This window comes from Mugil cephalus, chromosome 2, assembly GCF_022458985.1.
Source record: "Mugil cephalus isolate CIBA_MC_2020 chromosome 2, CIBA_Mcephalus_1.1, whole genome shotgun sequence".
NCBI classification, from domain to species: Eukaryota; Metazoa; Chordata; class Actinopteri; order Mugiliformes; family Mugilidae; genus Mugil; species Mugil cephalus.
The window spans coordinates 2,315,770-2,336,800 of NC_061771.1; the positions used below are offsets into that span (position 1 = coordinate 2,315,770).

A 21,031-nucleotide genomic window follows, 5' to 3' on the forward strand; every position below is an offset into this window, starting at 1 on the left:
ATGCGCCTGAGAACACTCAGAGCTTAGAAAATGATTTATGTCTCACTGCATATTTATCACAGAGTTATCGCAGAGAGCTCCTTGGATTCATGGCATGGATTTGTTGGCATGTAGCATGAACAGTGGGGCCTATTGGAACTATGTCCAGTCACTTATGTTTACCACAGGTGGACCCTCTTCAAGTTTTAGGCTAATCTTGAGAATAATTAAACAATCAACAATCAGGAAACACCTGACCACAATTTGTGGCACAGCAAAGGGTCTGAATACGTTTGTAAATAAAAGATTTGGACTTTCAAAAATTATAAAATGATCACGGGTTACTGAGTGCAGTTTGAAGCACAAGAACAGTGACTTCATCCATTGTAGCCTGTTCGCTAGAAGCGTTCATATGAGTGGCCCCCTGTAGAGGTATTAAAAAATGTTTAATAAGGTCTGAACTCCAGTTGAAATGGGCTTTCAGGAAGGATGGAAGTAAAAGGTTAAAAAAGTTAAAAGGCTAAAAACTAATGGTATGGTTATATATTGCAGTTTAGTTGTATAGAGGTTTCCTTGTAGTTTTACAATATATATGAGTAAAATATTGATCTCCCCAACAGCCCTGTCTGTATTTCTTTATATTTTTTAGCAGTCTCTAGATGCAAATACTTTCAATTTGTTTATATGCTTTTTTTATGTCATAAGTTCATGTGTTTTATTTGAAGGCAGCAGAAAAGAAAAACATTTACAAAAAGCTCAGAAACATAAATATATAAACCCACTGCATGCAGTTATTTCTATGGAGATTTTATTTATTATTTCTTTTGGTTAATGTAAAACCAGATCATTGAATTCTGTTAAAGATTTGCTAAGTCACACGAAGGATGAATAGAGGATGTTGGAAAAACCTGTGAATGAGCTGCTGAATTAAAGGCTGCTGTTTCTTCTCGTGTCCAGGACTCAGTGTCACATTAAGAGGCAGAAGGGTGAGGAAACTTCCAGCGAAGAATAGCTCCGTCTGCACTGGTGCTGACTAGAGTCCGGTTGTTGGAGCATACCTTGATGCTTGAGATGCTGGCACCATGAGCGATTCCTACATGGGTTACTACACCTTCCATGTAGTCCCACACCTTCACCAGCTTGTCATCTCCACCTGGCAAGAAAAGGTAAAAGAAATGTCAATATTCTGAGAGAAATTCACGTCTTGTTTTGTGATGAAAACAACGGTATAGGAGAGATAAAATAATTCTTTGAGAGTGAAAAATGGAATGGCAAGAACAAGAACACTTTGACTAAAAGGCGTTATCTGAAAAATATATTTACAATAAATATCCAATACTGTATTGATCTGAGAGCCAGCATAATCAGCAATGAAGCACAGTCAAGTGTGAACTGATGATTATCTGTATAATTAGTTTCCTAGCTCCAAAGAGTGTTTATAGATTACTTTGTTATTTGTGGTTAAATTATACTGACTTGAAAACCAATACTAAAGGAGCAAAAAAAACAAAAAAAAAAAACAATGTAAACACATAGCAGACCTGTCACAAAGTGGTGGCCATCCTGTGAGATGTGCATGCCGTTGATGGCCCCGGACTGTGAGCCATCAAGTTCTCTGATAGTAGAGCCGTCGTACATGTCCCAGTAGGCAACCTGAGAATGAAATGAACACAGAAAAACCCTAAAGTTCTGTTGCACGTTGAACACAGTGATTTGAATTAAAAATAACTGCAGAATATATAATGGATCCAACACAGGTCTTTCTTTTCCTGCTGACGTATATACACTCACTTGCCAGTTCATTAGGTGCACCAGTGAAAATGAGTGGATTCTAATAAAAAACGTACTGCACTAAATCTTAAGCTTCCTGAAGGTTACGGTGTTCAGTCTCAAACTCCTGATAAAGCTGTTAATTCAACAGTGTTTTCATTTTCAAGTCTGTGACTCGTAGTACTGATGAACTGTATTGTCTCTATTATTTTGACAACCAATTTTATTGAGTTGGCCAGGCCAAAGTCAGACATATGTTTGTTTAATTCAATTCATAGTTTAACAGAACCACAAACTACATCCTCCAAAATGATCTTCCAGTTGAATTACTACCTTTTTGATGTCATTTCAACATGAACTGAACATTATAACAACTATGAAGGGGGATTTAGTTCAGGACATTCATATTCATTTACTCTAGCCACCTAATAAACTGGCAAGTGAAGTGTTCATTATAAATAATTCATAACTGTCTGATCTCTTTCATGCAGTATAGAATCAAATGTCACTGTGACTGATGGAGTTTCTACACATACTATTACTGAAGGCAACATTCCTATGTAGTTGTGCTATTTCTCTATGTTCCCATACATATTTCTTTTAATATGCAATTGGTGACCTCATATTCTCATATTATCACCATCATCACGTCATTTATTATTCCTACACTCTGGTGAGATGAGACAATCTAGGGTGAAATTCTATCACCACTTCTCACACACGCGTATCGAAGGTGTACTTGGAGATCTAATTGAGGTTTGATCATTTCCAAGGCATAATGCCTGTCAAGGTAAAAAGCCTCACAAAAGCAATTGTTAGCTGAAGTTATTAATAGCACGCGCAGCAAAAGCATCAAAGTAGAATAGACTAAGAGTGATCCTTTCTTGTTATTTATATAACCAAGCTGATTGCACCTTAAAAGTAAAGTGCTGTAAATGAAGGCCCAGATGGTGCATTTTGGGCAGTTATCTTGTACGAATGAGTACGAATGACTCTCTAGGAGAACATTTATAGCTCACCTTAACATCAATATCAGCCCCTATGTGTGTTTCAAAGGCCAGCAGTGATTTAAAAGTTAGTAAAACACATGCTGAACAGATTGCATTTTGTCTGTTTCTAAACAGAAACGTTTATGTTACATAGAGCTGATCGGAAAAAAAAACAACATTTATGAGAATGGCCTCTGAGAAAGGATTTCATTTCTCTACACAAGACAATGCTTGTAATGCATTACATGACAGGAAATGTATTCTCACACACATATCAAATGTTGTTGGTTATCACAAAGGAACAAAAGGCTAGGAAAGAATTGTATTTATAGCTTCAGAAGTGCAGCATGATTCTCAAAGCAATAAGCTGCCCTTACAAGCCGAGGGAACGCTTCTGTGTGTTTGAGTCTACAGTATCATTTCTGCCTCAGAGTGACTTATTCCTATTATTCATATTTTTACACCAAATAACTTTAGCATTATTTAGAAGAAGACAGCCACCACCAGAGGGAGAAACTGTATATTGTATGCACCAAATAGAAAGCTGTAAAATAATTTCTAAATCTTTCTTACATAACAGGGTGTTTACATCAAAACAGCTGAGGTCTGGAGCACAAATGCATTTACCATTTAAACCATCAAGACATTTGTGTGTCGCTATTTGTATATCCCAGAATTATGGAAGCTGCAGTAAAAGTGTTGTCCCCTTCTCCTCCACACCTATCATGTTCTTCCCTCTTCCTCCCTACAGTCACGACCTCTCCCTTCTTCCTCATTTCATTTCAGCAGCTTATTAGAGACTCCCACCTGTGTGAGTTGTCTTGGCCCATCTGTGTTCTCTTCACGTCAGCCTGGGAAAGTGGCCCACAGTCACAACATGGGCCACCAGGAAATTAATTACAAGCAGCAAGCGAGAGCAGGTCTTAAACATTGGTTCTATTCTCGGTACCGCTCATCTCATCGGCAAACCTTGGTTCACCACTATTTAATTTTAAGGATCATCCCTGCTCTACTCAAAATCACACCTTGAAAATGGCAACCTTGAGAAAACCACAAACATCATCATTCTCCTTCACAGAGCATGCCATCTCCATGCCTAAACCTACACCCTCCTCTGTTTTTTGTTCTCTTAGCTACTCTTCCTCTTTCCACTTTTTCCTCTCATCTCTGGTAGTTTCCTTTCTGTGAATTTACTCACAGAGGCATGCTGGGAGGTGAAGAAGTGTTGGAGAACGGAGAGGAGAGAGAAAGCGTTCCTATTTGGTGCCCTAGACAAAGCGCCTGTGTCCTGGGAAGAGCAGATGGTGGATCTGGCTGGCACTTGGGTGGTATAGGCACATCCGCAGGAAGGCACGAACACCACAGTGCTCCCCTCCATCTCTCCTCTCTCTCTCCCTCTTTCTCCTTCCCTGAATACATCTTTCTCAGTGAGTCCCCGCTCACTCAGCACATCCACAGTGCTGTGTTAATCAGCACAACTTGTCCTCACCTCTCAGCATGTAGGGACAGCAGCAATATGGGTCTTGCGTGTGGTCTGGTTCAAGGCGTGTGGATAAAATGCACAATCAAGGAAGCAAGTGGTTCATTCTGCCACGGTGAACTTCCGACCTTGTGTAAATAAGCTGTGCTGAGTTATTCAAAATTACTCGCAAAATAACAGACTTAAAGGGCGTGCTTTTGCCCCAGTGTCTAGCAGGCAACACATAGCTTCATTATGTGGAGCTGAGAAACAAATTACAAGCTTTCCAAACTAATCTTTGGACATGCAAGTGTGTGTGTGATTGCACAAGCCCTTCGCCGTGCTGATCTTACAGGATTTTCTCTTGTGCTCACTAAGTGGAGATTATAATAACAATAACAGCATAATGAGGCATCTAGATTGTCTCTGTTGAGTGCCAGTCACTTTCCACCCTGAAGGATTTTCAATCATTAGATTTTTTTCTTCCCCTGAAGCATGACAGATGAATGCCAGGGAATTCTTTGCCAAGAGACGCTCACATACCACTGCATAAAAACAACCAAAATCATTTTAAGGTAGGCAGACTTTGAAGACCATTGTGTAGGCATGTACTGATAAGGATATAAATAAATAATGTTTTTGCCCATTTGAAACTGTACATAATGAACAAAACTGTTAATGTTGCCAAAACTCACCTTTCTGTCAGTGCCACTGGTAATGACTTGATATTCCTCTGGATGGTAGCACACTGTCCGGAAGACCGTGTTGGCAATCATCCTTTGAAGGCTTGCAAATCGCCTACAGGAGGAGACGTAGAAGAGCAGATAGACAAGATAAAAGAAACGACAGAGGACAATGGGTTTCACATGTGTGACAATAGTCTTAAAAAAAGACAGTCTAGTGTGACTGGAAAAAAAATCAATCTCCAAATTTAGGATGAAATTGGTATCATAAGTCTTTAAACACGCACGTATAATAGAAAAACGGCAAGCTCATTGTGTTTGACTGGACAGAGCCTCAGATTAGATTCATTTAGACATGTGTCTTGATAGCCTTTTTAAAATCGTCTTATTATCATACCAAATAGGAAATCCATGCTACTCCTAATGCATATAGCCTAGAAACCTTTAATGCACAGAGATGTTAACTGAAGAGGACAGACAGGGGAAAAAAAGTCTTTAAAGATTTTATTCTCCTCACAGAATAAGCCCACAAAAGATTTAGTTCTTCAGTAATTCTGTCTTATTACACTTTAGACCTGAAGACTACATGCTCTATTTTTTTAATGTCACTATCTCTATGATGACTATGTACTGCACAGTATATCATTAGCAAATGTGTATGCCGTATTTTTCATTGACTTATGATTCAGGAACATGCGTTGCCACTTCTGTTTCACCTAACTTGCTCTCAGTAATACAAATCTAGTGAAAGTGAAAATTAATTTACAATTTTGATTTAGTGGAGTGGCTCTGTAGTGGTTTATAGCATTTCATCACACAGAACCAGAGAGCATTCATTTATAGTTATTATGCAGAAACACGGGTTTAAGGAGGACACAGATTATATGTGAATGTGCATGTTTCTATTTTTTGCCTGTTTTGGAGAGTGGACAGGATACTCACACTATGTCCCAGATGATGCAGGCACCGTCAGAGCTAGCCGTGATGCATTGTGTGTCGTCACTCTTGATTTTCACACAAGTGACAGTGGCTTTGTGCTCTTTCATGGTCTCCAGCAAACGATGGCCGTGAGGCTGCAGCTCCCAAATACGCACCTAAAATACATGATCTTGAACTCCTTCAGATTTACGCGAAATCTTGGTACATAATATAAAACATTTATTTAAATGCAACTGCATACGTTTGAATAATTTAAAAACATAGGTTAATTAATTTAGGCTTTTTAAGGTGTCAAACTGCTATCACAGAGTCAATATCTGTGTTTCCATAGTGTCCATAGAGTCTATTCTTTATCATAAATATACAGTATAATGGATTAAATCCAGCTACTTTTCTAAGAGAAACATTTTTTTTTTTCAAATTTTAAAATATCATGTAAGATGTCCAGGATGAGGAGCAATTCAATGATCACTAACAGTGACAGTCTTTAAAATAAGCCAAGCTGTGAGAAAAACTTGCCTCCTACTTATGCAAAATTCTGAAGAAGCATCAATGATTAAGTTACCACTTTCATAATGTTTCTCATCAAAAATGTAACAGAGTGTGTAACAAGATAGGACTCTTACCACAAATCTAAGGGTAATAAAACTTTAAACTTTAAGACTTTTCCACATTCACTCCATTTTCATAGAGTTTCTGGAAATGTCCATGTTTTTATTTGAGAAGCTTAAAGTTAAACAATTTTAACAAACAGTTCTAGGTGTAACAGTATCACAGTGTGTCTACTGACCTGTCCTTCTCCCCCTCCACTGACAATCCTCTTGCAGTCCCTGGTGCCTGCGATGGCGGTCACGCCCAATCTGTGCGCATTGTGAATGACGAGCATGAGCCGGCCACTTTCTGGAGCAAAAACACGAATCTTACCATCGTTCCACGCTAGAAGACAGTAAAAATTATGAGTAAAACTCGGTTCGTAAAAGTATTCATTTGAATCAGTACATTGGTAACTGACTACATCTCATTTTAAATCAAATATTCCTCGTAGTGATGAGCTTGAATGTCTTGTTTGAAAATGTTTCTCCCTGATTCCCACCACTGATGATGCTATGTCCGTCAAACATGAAGTCCAGGGCATTGCAGGTCATGTTGGGCACAGTGATGCGCAGCAGCTCTTTGGGCTTGTCTATGTGCCACAGTCTGATATCCTCCTCAGAGCAGGTTGCAAATAATTCAGATGTTCCACTAGCAGAAAAACAAAAACACACACAATTTGTATCAATCACTGACAATGGCTGGTTCAGCAACTAATATCAGAATGATCCAATTGGATTTTTGTGAAATAAAAATAAGCAAGCATCAGCAATCTCTTGTTTTGTTTTGGTGATTTTCTTTGTGCTATATAAATCATATTCATTTTACTTATCTACTCCATGTATTCCCCCTGGTCATCCAACCCCCATGGAGCACCTGAATGCCCCAGTTTTAAAATCACTGCTAAAACCAATACCATTTTCTCAGCATTTAATGCACAAACATGGATGTGGAATGCCTATGTCACCATCTAGTGTGTACCACAGGGAACTGAAGAGAGGCATTTTGAGAAAAAAGGGTGAATTAATGGTGAATTGTGCAGATATCCAGTTAATCAGACTACAGGTCTGGAGTAATCACACAATCCCATGATTGTTTTAAATGCCACAGAGGAGAGTACATTTTATTGAATTTTAAATCTTTGGTATAACAGAAAAAAACGTGACTGTGGAATCTTAGTGACTTTCATCGGAACTGAAGCTTTTTACAACCATATCTGACTTTTGACACTGGCTGATAAATAATTCTCACCAAGTTTCTGGTTGAAGTGATTTTTAACAGCATGGCAGTGTTTCTGGATTTCAGTCAATTTAGGACACATACTTTCTCATTGAATTAAATTAATTAATTAAATGCAAAGGCGTGTCCAAACTTTTGACTGCTTGTGTAATTATGGCCAAATCCAAAAGCTGAGTCAAGGTGACTTTTTATTTTTATCTCTGGTGGGTCCTAAATGGAAACCATAGAAAGATTCCCACCGTCTGGTAATGTTTTGTCATCAGTGACTCATTTCTCTTTCACCCTCCACTTACAAAGGGATGGCTACATCTTTGACAGGATTATTGTGGCTGGTAGATATGAGTTCAGCTTTGAAGTTCTCATAACTGAAGCGGTACATCTGAGCAGCCTCTGTGCCAACAAAGAACTGTTGTCCCTCTCCTCTTACAGCGATGGAGGTCACGCCCTTCTCCAGCTGGACTTCTCTATGAATACACAAAATGTTACTTTGGTAAGATATTGACTAAATATAAAAAATAAAGAAGACAAACATCTGTCAAACTTGCACACAAAGAAAAAATAGCAACTTCAAGCCAGTTATGCTGATGAAAGGAATGATGCATTTGCGGGACTCACTTAACAGTTTTGAAGTTAGTGCTGGAACACAGAGTGAAGGTGCCAGATCCAGAGCCTACAAGCAAATGTCCAGACTTCAATAACCTCAGGACACTGACACCCTGCATAGTAAATGTAGAAGCAATAACTTAAAATACTGTCTTAAAATATACAAATGCATCCATGAATATATTAATTCTCAAATGTCCAATCCTTTGATAGTATTTAGAATGTTTTAATATTCATATATTTGCAAATATTTCAGCGCCTGTTATACTAGTTATTTGAACGAAAAAACTCCCGCAATACTCTGAATGCCCACACACTCAAAATGAAGTTGATTTCTGGAACAGCAAGGAAGTACAATGTGATCCAAAAATGACAGTGAAGAAATTATACAAATACAAGACAGTGAATGAGACATTGATTCCAGTACATTGTATTTCCAAAGGAGCAACTCCATCAGGAATACTTCATCATCAGATGGAACACGAGAGAACAGTGGCTGAAATTACCTCCACTGCGTTTGCTTAGAATGTAATGACTCTCGGTGTCATGGCTTACCAGACTGTATTTCGCTTTAACTGGACCACAGTCCCTCAGAAGCCCCGTCTTCAGGTTGATTTTCATTATGTCTCCACTGGTGGTGCCACAGAAAATGAATTGATCATCCTCTGCTATCTGTGCAATGACAGTAAAGATATAACATGAGAAATTCTGCCTTACTTTACCATGTATGGTATACTATATGCCAAAATGGAAGAATCTAATCTTCTACTGTGGCTGTTCTATTAACATACAGTATATAATTCATTTTTGACAAAAAACATTTTGCAGAACTGAGGTTGACCTCAAAACGGCAAGCAAGTTACATTGTCTGGGCAAAGGACTGATGCGAACGAAAGGTCCCTATAGTCTCATACCTCCACACATTTCACAGTCCTCTTCAGCTTGCCTGTCTTACACTCTGTAGGCCTGATCTTTCTGTTGTGTAGGTCCAGTTCCCAGACTCGCAATGTTCCACTGCCCAAAAAAGAGCAGTGATATTAAAATACTTTAAGGTAATCATAAGAATGAAACATCCAGCGATTTTATAAACAAATGTGATTGTAATTGTGGCAATGCATTAACAAACCCCAGAAATATGAAAAACTTAGGAGAATATGTGGTTTGCAGAATGTCAGTAGGTGCCGTACACTCACCTCCCAGCAGAAACAAAGATGTTGTCGTTCATGTTTGAGTATTGCACGGTGAGGCAGAGACCAGAACTTTGTGCTGAAGCTGCACTCCCACAGATGGCCTCCTTGGTCTCTATATTCCACACAACTATACTGAAAACACACAGAAAACCCTCACACTCTTAACAAACGCAGACTGGGGAAAATTAACATACAGTATGTATGGCAAGAAGACTTGTGTTCCCCTTGTCTGCATTCCTGTATCATGTAGTCAGGTTAATATAAATGAATAATATAAAATAAAACTGAATAAATATCTTGTATTTGAGACAGAGAACTATTCTTTTTTCATGATAGACCCCAACTTAGTCTTTCTTGACCGCATCATCCATACTCAGTGTTTACCTGTCATCATCTTGACCTCCCAGGGACACCAAGTACTTATCATTGGGAGAGAAGGCTAAAGCCTCAACCTTAGCCTTATGGAGAAGCAGCTGGGTGTAGATAGTTTGTTGTGCGTAGTCCCAGATAATTATTGGAGCCTGGATAAATATGAAAACAAAATGTTACTGTTAATGTATCCTTTAGTACTGGTGCTGCAAATGGTTTGAGGTAACCCTATCACAAACTGTGTCATAAATATAGCCACCTTAAAGCCCATGAAGTTGACCTGTCCAGAGGCAACGTATTGTCCACTTTTGGACACTGAAATACAGGATACATTGTTTGTGTGTCCGTCCAGGAACGCTGGCTTGCCATCTTTGATCCTCTTCACAATGACAGTGGACCCCAGGGGATAGATCAGGTGCTCTCTGTCTGGATGGACCCTCAGGCCCGAAAACACATGCCCTGATGTAATACAAAGTAGCATAACACTGTTAAGATACAAAAAGACAAAAGTGTCTCCAATCACTGTGGGCGGTCATTTTAAAACGTGAAAGAGTAAAGAATAAACATAATGTACATCCTTTCCCAACCCAGACAATCCAAACAATCCAAACATGCAGTCAGAGTTAGCAAAGCTGTCCTTAACACTTAGGTAGACACCTCTACCTAATACAGTCCGTTAACCGTGCAATATCCGTAAAAATTTAAATATCAAAAAACTAACGTTGCATTACACACGAAAAATACAATACGAAACGCTGACTGTAACAAATTTACTGTTGCTTGCACGGTTGACTTGAAGTTTAGGTTAAAATCTTACCGTTGAACCCGATAACAGCCTCCAGTTCAAGCTGAGGTACCGCCTGCGATTCAACAGCCATGGCTTCAGCTAAAACATGTATCTATTTCAGTGGTGTTGTGTTAAAATAGACAACTTTCAGGAATAAATTCACACTTCACTACACTTATTTTCTCAGTCCTTATATTCGCGCTAAAGTACACAAACAGTCGCCTAGCAACGGCAGGGGTTGCGTTGGCTGTAGCCTCGGGCGATGACACCAGCTGCATTCACGCGCGATCGGAAATGTTCAAACTGAAAAAAGTGCATGCGAAAGCTTGCAGCAGCATTGTTTAGGACACAATAACACTCATCATATACAACACAAATGTATTTGAGAACATTTTTATTATATATTTATCCATGTGGAGCCTCATTATGTTGTGTTACTGTGCAGTGAATTGCAGCACAGTGCAATATATCCATTCACTGACAATAAACTTTCACTATAGATAGCACCACAAACAAAAGTACTGGGCTATACAACTACACTTTGTATATTATACATATCAGCAAAAAAACAACAAAAAACATCAAAGGTCTATACATAACTTTCAACATCTCATACTAGAGGAAAACTGCTTCTGCATGCTCACCATTCAAGCTCTAATGCTATAGTAGTGTGTTGAGTGGGGATGGTGCTGTACCTGCATAGGGAACAGTTCAGCAGCACTTCTCTGCTGAAATGAATAAGTCTAACCACGTCTCTTCCATGACACAGTGGGATCTTAATAACAGAAAAATAATTTGATCTTTCTCAATTTAGAAAGAACATTACAGTTGGCAACATTTAGTTGTGTAAAAACTGCACAATGAACTACTGCAATTATCTTGAATTTCTTCAGTTGCAGCATTACATTTAAAACTCACAAACATCACATGTAGTTGCTATTTGAATTGAATCATTCTCCAAAGTAAAGTTTCCAAAGTGTCCAGCAGAAAGGGAATGACTTGGCCTCAATATTAAGCAGAGTTAATAGTGTTCTATGAAGGTTCGATGCACAAAAGCTGCCTAGTTTTGGCATTTTACTCTTTGTGAAATGACAAAATACAATAAACATATTCCAGAAAGTTTACGAGTGGCTTTGATCAATTGATATTTTGTTAGTAAAAAAAAAAAAAAATTGTGGATGATACAGAAATATCTTTTTTAATGAAAACAGAATACACCAAACGTTGTTTGTGTAGTTTTATTCGTTCAAGAAGAGAAAAGTTACACAACTGTGCACAGTCTGTAGAGGTTCTCTGCCAATCACAGAGAAGGAGTGGACACATAGAAATAAGTCCAGAGTGTGCAGTTAATAAAAATTACCATTACAGTGGACAATTAACAAAGCAAGAGACAAGGTGAATCACTTTACAAGCCAAAAAGTTGTAATATCACTCCAAATTAGTTTATCTCAGCTTAACTGTCTCTCTGCAATTACTTAATGAAATGTTCATTCTCCCAAAGATTTCACTTCTATTTTCAAATGCTGGGATGCTCAGGAGGCCCTTCCAAACTTAATGTATCCATAGACATCTGTCTGTGTGCGTGTGTCCTCCGGTGTCTACTAAGAGAATGGCTCCATGAAAACCTGCGACCACAAGTGAGACACAGATAGGGTCTTTCTCCTGTGTGAGTTCGCTGATGCTTGGTTAGTGACTTGTAGCGTGTGAATGTTGCCCCACATTCATTGCAAATATATGTCTCTGATTTAATATGAACGTTTTGTTCATGTTCTTTCATGTTGCCCAACTGTGAAAAGCCTTTACCACACACGGGGCAAAGATGCGGCTTCTCTCCTGAGTGGATCAATCTATGAATATTCAAATCCTGACGAGAATAAAATCCTTTTCCACAGACAATACATTTGTATGGTCTTTCGCCAGTGTGCCTCCTCATGTGCCGTTTAAGGCCCTCTGAGCGGGAGAAACTGCTTTCACATATGCTGCAACTAAATGGTTTCTCTCCAGTATGGGAGCGAAAATGGCGACGGAGCTCTGAGGCCTTGAAGAAACACATCCCACAGTCCGCGCAGGAGTGAGGCTTTTCTGGCTGCTCCTGGTGCGTCTTTTCATGTGCTTTGCAGTGGCCTGACTCTGAGAATCCTTTACCACAGACAGAGCAGGTGAAAGGCTTCTCCCCGGTGTGCATTCGCTTGTGGCGGACAAGTTTGTTAAGTTTACTGAATGTCTTCATGCAGTATGGACACTGATGCGGCACCTTTGGTTTCTTTGAGTGTGTACGTTTATGCCTCTCTAATTTGGAAGGCCTATTGAACACTTTTCCACAGTCAGGACAGGGGTGCTTGTTAGTCCTACTGTGGCCATTCTCGTGCCTGATCAGCTTCTCTTGTTGTGTAAAGCTCTTATCACAATGCTGACACTGATGAAGAGTCTTTGGTTTCCTCTCGTGCACAGGTTTATGCCTCTCTAGCTTTGATGGTCTGTCAAAAACCTTGCCACAGACAGTGCAAGCATGACACTTGTCAGATATGTGGCTCTCTGGTTGTTTGGAATTTTCAGCAGCACTTAGGTCATCACTGGTATCTGATTCTGAGATAACCTTCACCACAACTACTCCTGAACCTGAAAAATAATCACAGCAAAGAACATCCTTTGAATGCCAATCTCAGTAAGAAGCAGAACATAAATATTAGCTTTTATCATTCACAATTTCATAATTTTATCATATTACTACATGAACACGAACAGGAAAAAGGAGTGCTATCTAGGGATGTCTTCAGTGGGTTTAAGAGGAACAGTTTAACAGGGCTGCAGGGTTATTTTACTTTACTGGACAGTACATTCAGACTTATGCATGCATATGTTGCCTGAACCACATGAAGAACCTGCGTTAATATTATTGGAAAAGGTAAATGAATAACTGATGACATGGGGGAACAAAATACAACAAACCATCAATACGTACTTTCATCTGAAGATTCTGTTTTAGGGACAGGTCCAGTGTCTGGGCCCATTGCTGTTGCCTATTTGCGTAGAACACACAAACACACAGAGAGGGATAGAGAAACCATATTATATGACTGTACTGTAGAGCACCGATTCAGTGTTTACTTACATTTGTAAAGATTTTACATGAATCTGATCTGACTGATAGCAGGAGCATCTGTGACTAATGTCTTAAGTGGTGTATTATGAACTGCAGCATAAAGGTAAAATAGTAATGTAACAGAGTCATACATACCACCTTCATATGGAAAATGTGTAGTACTATCAAAGTGTTTTCATACCTGGCAGTCAAAACGTTTAGAAGCCACTGTGTAAGTGTTTTTTTGTACAATTCTCCTGTAGGAGAGGACCACAATACCATAACTGTCTAATCATAACTGTCATAATCTTTGATTAATCATTATTACTACATCGGTCTCTACCTTACCATGCAAAGATGTGATATGCTGGTTATGCTAGATTAAAAGTCCCTGCCTGTGGATGCTGAAATACATGGTGGTTTGTCGCAATGTTGTTTAAATCCACCAGTTGCCAGAATAAATGGAGATCACCTTAGAGAGCTAGCAGCATGTCACATTTAACAAAGAGAACAGCTGCACTGGAGCTACTAACTGCCAACAGCTCAATACAACACAGTCAGAATTCAATCAAGGGTGTAGGGAACATGAGAACAAACAGAACTAAATGTTGAGAATACATTTACTGGAACAAGTTACCACAACACCTCAGAAACTGCTTACTTAAAATAAATAAGTCTCAAACATTGGTTTAAAATAAATCAGACATAAACTCATGTCTAGTTCTCTGGGTTCTTGGTCCACTGATCTTTTTTGGAATTGTGGGTCAAAATGTTTTGTTATAATACTGTTTGTTTTGATATTGTCTGTGGCACTATTTTTGTTTGTTCTGACATTGTCTAGTTTTGTAATTGTCAACTGCATGATTTGTATTCTGCGACTGAAAATTAGCACTTGTGCTCGGCGCATTTACACTGATGCCTAATGCACCAATGTTGGTGTGCATTGTCCCAATTCAGTACATAAATAATTATATTACATTTCAATAGATGGTATTTGGGTTTACGGTTCACACTGCCTCTGGAATTTAAAAAAAAAAAAAAAAAATGCGTGTAGAATAATGCTCACACATACATGGATGAAACATCTGTGCATTGGTACGATAGTCACGCCGAACTGTTCCTGGGCCGAATTCAGTAAGGCTCCAAAAGCCTAACCCCGTCCTCCGGTTAACATCAGTTATTTTATCGCGGAAGGTTAGCTTTTAGACGGTGAATTCCTGTTAATCTGGGACACGAACTCTCACAAACATACCGTGACAACGTTTGCTAGCCACCTCCGCTAAAGCTAACGTTACTGTAAGACAACTACGCCAGACCAGACGTAGTAAATAGCATGTAGAAGACTGAGCCCCACCTCTCACAGGGATACTTCGAAGACTGTAACAGTTTATGTCACCAGCGTTTTTAATTTAACCTCCATCAGCCGGTCACAGCAAACACAGACCGATAAACAAGCTACCGCTCTTGTTCTTTTTCTATATTTTTTGTCAGTACTGACGTTAGTGGACTCATTACTGCCCCTGCAGGATTAAAAAAGTTACGAGTGTACTCCAGACCTTTGCATCATTCAGAAATTATAACATTGCTTTTGCAGTCTGGCGTCGGTTCTTATCATGAACGTATAAAGATTTAAGAGAAAAAGACCATCCACATATTCAGTCTGACATTCAGTTTAGACACACCACCTAATTCAATGGTATTATAATATATGAGATACTACTAGTAGTACTACTGCTAGTACCACTAATACTACAACCAAAATTATACAAGTAGTCCCGACCAAGCAATCTGATTGTTCAATAAGACATTTAGAACATGCTCAAATCAGCATTACAGCAAAATATTGCTCCGTCAAGTCTGTGGCAACATTGTATCCATCTCCATGGCAACACTGTAACTGTCAGAGCTGGAGCAGGAAACGGCTGAAAAGTACGCTACAAAATGGATCGTCGGTAATTGTTGTATAATCGCAATATTACCCTCGAGGGTGTGCTTAAATGTTATTTGAGCACTTCGGTCGTGCTCAAATGACGTTAAAGTACACCCTCGAGGGTAATAGAGTCATTAATGCCTGCAGTGGTTCCAACGGTGCAAGTACACAGTGCAGACATACATGATAATCCGTCTCTAGTATTTTTTTGTATTTTTATATTTTATATAATTTATTATTTTTTTGTGGTCCAAATTTCAATTGATTTTGATCCCGTCACATATATAGTAATATAATAGTATAGTAAAATAACAATCAAAGGTGACATTTACACAGCATCGAAAAGACAAACAACTGATTGTGATATAAAGTGCATCAAGTTTAATATATATCAAATGTGGCTAAACTACAAATCAATGAGGAAAACAGGTTGAAGTGAAAGGCATACATCCTAGAGTAACTGTTTGTACTATATGAACTTCCTCTTGGAAAGTGGTTCAGCTCAGATGGTGATGATCCTTCATGAATTAAAAAATCTTGATAGATTCCTTGATCGATAGTATACAGTATGAAGTACTTCTTAGTCTGTGTTCACAGACAACCTTTGATCTTCCAAGATTCATCACTGCAAATTAGGTTTCCTCCTCATCTGTAATATGCTATGTTTAGATGTTATCCAGAGCTTCACTAAGATTAGAATAATTCTTTATGTGGGTTCAGATAAACTTGACGTAAAAGTAAAATCTCACTTAATATAATACACTTTACAATATTTGTATGAATCTACATTTCACAAAATAAATATATGGAAGATACATAAAAATCATGTCCACTTAAATAGCATAAAAGACTGGTTTCACTGAGAGGGAAAACAGTGAGAAAAAGAAATGGAGTTTTGAATGCCCCACACTTCCAAGGACAGGATCTTGAAATGTCCCTTACAGAGTGGGGCGCTCTTGAATGTATTACATGTCTCTGTGTATCCTCCATCCAGGTCCTCATGCAGGCAGAGAGCATGGCCCCCATCACCACCTGAGAGAAGACACATACGTTAGTAGTGCATTCTCACTGTTGCCATCACAGATCTAGGCCTAGCAGGTCTATTTTGACAATAACTTTAGCTGATGTACCAATAATGAGCCGGCTGTCATTGCCTGCTATGAACATGGATGCCTCTTGTTCCTTTTGTCTCTTGGGCTCTTTGGCAGACATGGGTTCTTCCGTTGGTACAGTGAAGGGGATTGTCAGGTAGCTAGGATTCTGGGGCGTTCCAGCAGGACAGGTCAGAGCTGTAATGGGGGAACTGCCACTATCTGACACATCTCCAGTCTTCTGTGGAGCAGCTCTTTGGGTCATGATGTTTGTCATAGCCTGCTGGTAGCGCTCCATGCTAGGACGGAGCTAAAAGAAGATTCAAATAAATATAAATACATTGTAATAAAGTTGAATACAACACGAAAGCAGGAATATGTCTCACCGTAAAAACAAAACACTCGCCAGTTCCAAAATATGTAAATCCATTAGAGTCATGCTTTCTTCTTTCTATCAGGTCTGTTGACAGGAAGGCACCAAACACCTGTGAAATGAAAAATATTTCAGAGACATTCATACCCTGATTGTCATCAACACTTACAAACAGATTTATACCAGTACCATCACTTTATCTAAAGTCACCTCTTCATCCATTGTTTTAATAATCAAGACGGCTGGTTCATGTCCCTCCACGTGTGAATAGAATCTATATCAGAGAAAAAACAAAATAAAACATAACCACTGATTTGATATTATATAATATATATTGATATTATATAGTATACTATAATATAGCCAACTCATGGCAAACACAATTAATAGCTGTTGCATGTCTCACTAACTGGAATCATCAATTTGCTGGAAAACAACTACTCTTGTCTACTGACCTGTGAGTGACATTTGACTTTCACACTTAAAGTAAATGGTGTTGATGGTGAAAACAAACCGCCTGCTGCTACTCACAAGTTATAAAACATGCAAATACAAATGCGTATTAGTTTCTCACAGCAGGTACATGCTGTCCACCAAATGCATAAGCTACACTTGTGTATAAGAGCTCTTTAATTCTGTTTAAATAACTCAACTTTTACATTTATGGATATACCATGACCTGGATTACAGAGAATCTTTTCAGTTTACTTACGAGGCAAGGCTTTGTCCATGTTCCACTGCACTGAACAACTTAATTGGACTGAAAAGGGCAAAGCGCTCTGGTATCCAGGCCCAGACGACTCTCATCTCAGTGGCTGTTACCACACTGGAGTTGAGGTTGCTGAAGTCCACTGTCTCCACCACCTGCCTTCAGGAACATAACACATAATAACAGCAGTAATATGTGAAAACTGGATTCAGATGAGTTAAAAATTAAACATTTGAAACACACATTTAAAACACACCAGCCAGTATATTGTCATAAATATGTCATTCTTGATAGAAGAAAAAGCTTCTGAACATGAAGGATTCCTCCTCTCCTATTCCACTTGCTGACTGGACTATGACAATGTCAGTATAAACTAACCTCTTCTGGTGTATGCTGACACCTTTTTGCATGAGAGAGTCCTTGTTGGCATTGAACAAGAGGTTGAGCTCTCTCCGTGTGGCCATTGGAATCATAAAGGCTCTTTCCAGGAGATTCTCAGCAGTGCAGTGGCGAGCTACAGTTTGCACAAAACTTTTCATATCTGTTCTGAAGTCCTCCACATCAGCCACTCTGGATGACACGGACACTTTGTAGAGACCGAGGAGAGCCAGTGCCACCCTACAGAGAGTAATGATCAAATACTTTTATTGCATTGTTTCTTCTTTATGGGAATTTTTGCCATGAGAAACACCACAAACCTGTAGAGGACCTTGTAGCCTTCCAATAGGTAGACATCCAGAACTCTGATGGCGTATGTGAAAGGAAGGTCGGCAAATATCCACATGATCCAGTCAGAGTAAAACTCAAAAAGGTTCTGGTGAGAGCTGGCAATCAGCTTGCGGATGCCTTTGCAGCACCTGTTGGCAAGGTCTCCAAAGGTCATGCAGGAAGCACGGTACGTGAGGAACGTCTGGTCAATGTAACGCTTGTTGGGGTCATTGTAACTGATGAGTCGGGACACACTGTAGAAACACTCGGCCTCGTCCTCGCTGAAGTGGAGGATGAGCGAAACCAAGGCAGGAAGGATGGGGCAGTAGTTCATGTCAGGGAAGCATTTTCCAAGGCAAAGAAGAATCTTTTTGACAGAATTTAGACCTGCTTTGTTGAGGCAGTATCTGGATAAGGAAGGATAAAGCTAGGAGTCAGTTTACCATATTGTAACCCAGTGCACAAGTCAGCAATATATGAAAGAAAGGCATGTTAAGGAGGGTCTCAACAGTTGCACTTAAAGCATCTGTGCATGAGATGTATAGCTGTAGCATGTTTTTAAAATGGGTAAGATACCGGTCTTTGAAACATTATTCGGTAAAGCTACCTGGGTATTTCTCCGGCCTCCATGTACTCTGGGACTGGGTGGTTGCTGATTTTCTGTTCTCCGAATAACTTCTTAGCCAGTTCATAGTAGAGGTCTCTTTCTGGGGAGACTGACCTGCTTCGCAGAAAGCAGCAATCCACAGTCAGATAATTAAGTTGAATTGATTGACATTGAAATGTTCAAAGAGGTAATTTCAGTGACCTCTAATGCATACTCTTTGTGTACTCTTTGAATGATATTCAGTGTTAACCTGGTATTGATGCTGTGGATGATGTGATAGTAAGCTTTGGCCCTCAGTGTGTGCGGCAGGGCCCAGAATCCTTCTCGGCCCATATTCTTCAGTTGGTGGCGCTTGCTCTCCAGGATCTGCTGGTATTTATTTGCGGCTTCAGGATCAATCTTCTCCCAGTCCACAAACTGTCCATACTTCATCCCAGAGTTGGAAATAATCTCCCAGTTATCAGATTCAGAGATGGTCATCATGGCCACTGACTTGTGATTTGTTTTACCGCCTGAGCAAGACACACACACACACACACACACACACACATACCTTAATATTATTTTCCTAAACAGAGTAAATACACTGAGGTGTTCATTTTAGCTGTAGAATGTAGCTTCCATTTTAAAACATTGTTTTAAGTACCATTAGAGTCTCTCAAGGATGAATGTTTCTTTGGTTTTGACTTGGACTTGTTTTGTTTAGCAGTAACACCACAGTCACCTCCTTCCCCTTCTTTTCTCTCCTTATTGATTACTTGATGCTTGTGTAGAGAGCTTGTCCTCTGCCTCAATGGATTGGACCTTGAGAAGTTTCCCACGTCATTCTCAAAGTTCTGCTCTGATGTCTCATAACTGTAAAACGACCTGCAGAGCATTTGAACCAATACTAAAGTCAGTCTTTTGGATCCCATCTAACACATATTTTTTTTTTTAAAACCAGCCACATAATTTGAATAATAATAATAATAATATATCACAAGCATTTATGAATCTAAAAACTTACTTGGAGCGAGGTCTTAGACCGCTTTCTTCTTTCTGAGTCTGCACACCATAGTTCTTAATGTCATCTGGGTTGTAGTAGGAGTGAGACCTTTGCCTGGTTCTACCCACAGAGCCCAGGTCTTGATCAGAGGATGCATGCGAGACTGAGTTAATATTTCCACAGTTGGAGAACTCCAGTGTCCTTGAGACATGTATCATCTCAAGTCTTTTTCTTGGAAGGAATGGAAGCTAGAAGGTAGCGTCTCCTGTTACTCGCTGCTCATTCTGAGGGTTGGGGCTTTATATGAGCCTGTGGGATGTGGTCATGTGCACGTTTTGTTTGTGGTGATTCGGGCAGTAAAAGTAAAAGGTTCCACTGATCTTCCTGTTTTCACTTTGGCAACATTAAGTGTCATGTTCCAAGAAGTAGTCAGTCTCTTCTTAGGATCTAGTGACACTATAATCAGAGCCAAAGCATCACAGTTTCCACAACATGTGCCAAAATACCGATGCAAATGCTTCAATATGTTAAATATTCATTTTGACATGGAAATATACTCTAGTATTACTAGAATCGTCAGAGTAATAATGTGTTGTTACACTTTTTCTGAAATTGATTCATGTGGAGCATAAAAATGCCAGAGGTACCTTTTCCAAGAAGTCTCCCAAAGGTTATTATTCTACACAACATATGCATGTTTTCCACTAAACATGTCGATTGTTTGGTTATGAAACACAAAAGCTCTACAAGTTCTTACCTCATATGTGGGCTCACTGGAGTTGAAAAACAAAGTCTTTAGACTCCGTGTGTAAAAATGTAGTGTGGTGTCGTTTCTCATGTCGAGTTCCATGAAAGCTACATTAGAGATGAAAGCCAACTCTTGGGGACTGGGGGGAATATAAACTGCAGCATTCTTACTTTCTCTGCACCTCGACATAGCTGCTGTAC

General features: G+C 39.3%; 3 protein-coding genes across 5 annotated transcripts; all 3 read right to left on the reverse strand.

The window, feature by feature from the left end:
- Positions 1–681: 681 nt before the first annotated feature.
- cfap52 (cilia and flagella associated protein 52) lies at positions 682–10,827 on the reverse strand. Of its 2 annotated transcripts, none has more exons than XM_047578854.1 (14): positions 10,629–10,778; positions 10,071–10,296; positions 9,827–9,963; positions 9,446–9,574; positions 9,167–9,266; positions 8,808–8,924; positions 8,265–8,365; positions 7,943–8,113; positions 6,913–7,061; positions 6,610–6,755; positions 5,823–5,974; positions 4,893–4,995; positions 1,521–1,632; positions 682–1,132 (listed from the first exon to the last, which is right to left on the reverse strand). In XM_047578854.1, the coding sequence occupies exons 2-14, from the start codon at positions 10,290–10,292 to the stop codon at positions 951–953; spliced, it is 1,821 nt and encodes a 606-aa protein (XP_047434810.1). In that variant the 5' UTR covers positions 10,293–10,296; positions 10,629–10,778; the 3' UTR covers positions 682–950. The 2 variants fall into 2 exon arrangements, with proteins under 2 accessions (XP_047434810.1, XP_047434808.1); XM_047578852.1 differs by having other exon boundaries at positions 684–1,132; positions 10,071–10,270; positions 10,629–10,827.
- Positions 10,828–11,822: 995 nt separating this feature from the next.
- LOC124999790 (zinc finger protein 239-like) lies at positions 11,823–13,920 on the reverse strand. Its single transcript, XM_047574844.1, has 3 exons — positions 13,883–13,920; positions 13,561–13,618; positions 11,823–13,217 (listed from the first exon to the last, which is right to left on the reverse strand). Exons 2-3 carry the CDS (start codon positions 13,607–13,609, stop codon positions 12,115–12,117), a joined length of 1,152 nt encoding a protein of 383 aa, XP_047430800.1. The 5' UTR covers positions 13,610–13,618; positions 13,883–13,920; the 3' UTR covers positions 11,823–12,114.
- A 2,056-nt stretch (positions 13,921–15,976) lies between these two features.
- LOC125000933 (TBC1 domain family member 24-like) lies at positions 15,977–20,349 on the reverse strand. 2 transcript variants are annotated; one of them, XM_047576712.1, is made up of 11 exons: positions 20,105–20,349; positions 19,745–19,965; positions 19,349–19,610; positions 19,099–19,212; positions 18,482–18,898; positions 18,162–18,401; positions 17,787–17,942; positions 17,285–17,348; positions 17,088–17,186; positions 16,741–17,011; positions 15,977–16,642 (listed from the first exon to the last, which is right to left on the reverse strand). In XM_047576712.1, the coding sequence occupies exons 1-11, from the start codon at positions 20,299–20,301 to the stop codon at positions 16,467–16,469; spliced, it is 2,217 nt and encodes a 738-aa protein (XP_047432668.1). In that variant the 5' UTR covers positions 20,302–20,349; the 3' UTR covers positions 15,977–16,466. The 2 variants fall into 2 exon arrangements, with proteins under 2 accessions (XP_047432668.1, XP_047432660.1); XM_047576704.1 differs by having other exon boundaries at positions 19,099–19,215.
- Positions 20,350–21,031: the final 682 nt, after the last annotated feature.

Bases quoted from the DNA above. Each gene is read 5' to 3' on its own strand.
- cfap52 (XM_047578852.1), bottom strand. From the start codon at position 10,689: ATGGCTGTTGAATCGCAGGCGGTACCTCAGCTTGAACTGGAGGCTGTT. The intron at 8,366-8,807 runs GTAAGCCATGAC...TTTACTATGCAG, and splicing joins TTAAAGCGAAATACAGTCTG to GGTGTCAGTGTCCTGAGGTT. The intron at 6,756-6,912 runs GTGGGAATCAGG...ACTGTCTTCTAG, and splicing joins CGGACATAGCATCATCAGTG to CGTGGAACGATGGTAAGATT.
- LOC124999790 (XM_047574844.1), bottom strand. From the start codon at position 13,609: ATGGGCCCAGACACTGGACCTGTCCCTAAAACAGAATCTTCAGATGAA. The intron at 13,218-13,560 runs GTACGTATTGAT...ATTATTTTTCAG, and splicing joins AACAGAATCTTCAGATGAAA to GTTCAGGAGTAGTTGTGGTG.
- LOC125000933 (XM_047576704.1), bottom strand. From the start codon at position 20,301: ATGATACATGTCTCAAGGACACTGGAGTTCTCCAACTGTGGAAATATT. The intron at 19,611-19,744 runs GTACTTAAAACA...TGTCTTGCTCAG, and splicing joins ATCCTTGAGAGACTCTAATG to GCGGTAAAACAAATCACAAG. The intron at 17,943-18,161 runs GTTAGTTTATAC...ATGTTCCTGAAG, and splicing joins GTCAGCATACACCAGAAGAG to GCAGGTGGTGGAGACAGTGG.